The 1,302-nt window shown below is 43.9% G+C and overlaps 1 protein-coding gene across 1 annotated transcript; it reads left to right on the top strand.

The window, feature by feature from the left end:
- Nucleotides 1-524: 524 nt before the first annotated feature.
- LOC138894489 (uncharacterized) lies at nt 525-920 on the top strand. The gene has a single exon (XM_070179189.1). The coding sequence runs from the start codon at nt 525-527 to the stop codon at nt 918-920; it is 396 nt and encodes a 131-aa protein (XP_070035290.1).
- Nucleotides 921-1,302: the final 382 nt, after the last annotated feature.

Genomic DNA, 1,302 nt, shown 5'->3' with positions numbered 1-1,302 from the left:
CCTTAACTGCTAACAATGTTGAGATACCAGCTGGTAATCATCAAGAAGCAGAACCAGAGGTTCAAGCCACACCAATAACACCAGCTGCAGTTAGAGCACGTGACAGAGGTAGAGGTAGAGGTAGAGGTCAAAATACTTGGGGTAGAGGTGGAAATGCCAGAGGTAATCAGGCTCGAGGTAGGGCCACTAGACATGCATAAGCTCTACCTCAGCAAGTTATTAATGATCAGGTACCACCACATCAGCAGGATAATCGAATTGACAGAATTTTGGACTTTCTGGAGTCCATAGCCCCTCCGGCTGGTGGTCGGGCTGCACGTGTTCATGCTCCTCCTCAGGACCCTCATGATTCAGATGAAGAGGTTATAGGAGATGATTTTCAAGCTCCACTCAAGGTACCACCACCAGTTGTGCCTGCAAATATTGCCCAGACAATGTAGTTACCAACAGAAAAAATTGATCCACATACCTTTCTGAGATTAAACCCTTCTACTTATAATGGTACCGATAAACCAAATAAACTAATGTTATTTTTGGAAGAGATAGAGGAAATGTTTGTTTCTTTGGGTTGTCTTGAAACACAAGCCACAAAGTTGATTGGGTTTCGATTGAAGGGTGCAGCAGGACAATGGTGGAGAGGTTACAAGAAGGCCAGAGATTCCACATTACCGCCAGTTACTTGGCTCCAGTTCAAAGAAGCTTTCAGGGCCAAGTTTTTGCCTAGCAGTCGGATGGATGAGCTCCGACATCAATTCGAACATCTTAAACATGGTACCATGTCAGTGACTGAATATGAGATGGAATTTACAAAATTGGCAGAGTATACACCTAATTTGATACCGACAGAGAGAAAAAGTGAGAAGGTTCATCGAAGGTTTGAATCCACATATGGCAAAAGATATGACTTCACATCAGGATGACAAGACTTATCTTCAGGTTGTCAATATCGCTACGCGTAAGGAGGCTTTTGATAAAATCGCCAGGGAAAGCTAGATATAACAGCAAGAAAGCTAGAACAACAGGTATTTATAGTGGATTTTCAGTTGGGGGGGGGGGTAAGAACATGAATCATTTAGCTCACATTCAATCAACGGCTCACTCATCTCCTTATCCAGCTCTACTCAGACATGGCCAGCAGAGTAAGGGTCAGGCCAATCAGGGGCAAAGTTCAACTAGTCAGGGCCAACCTCGGTTCTCCTATCCTATATGTCCTTCGTGCAGCAAAATACATCCAGGGAAATGCCTTTTGGGTCAGAAAGGATGTTTCCACTGCATGATCCAGGTCATATTAAGATAGACTGT

Source organism: Nicotiana tomentosiformis, chromosome 6 (assembly GCF_000390325.3).
Source record: "Nicotiana tomentosiformis chromosome 6, ASM39032v3, whole genome shotgun sequence".
Taxonomy (NCBI): Eukaryota; Viridiplantae; Streptophyta; class Magnoliopsida; order Solanales; family Solanaceae; genus Nicotiana; species Nicotiana tomentosiformis.
The sequence above is the reverse complement of the archived record's forward strand: the minus strand, read 5'-3'. Positions and strand labels throughout refer to the sequence as shown.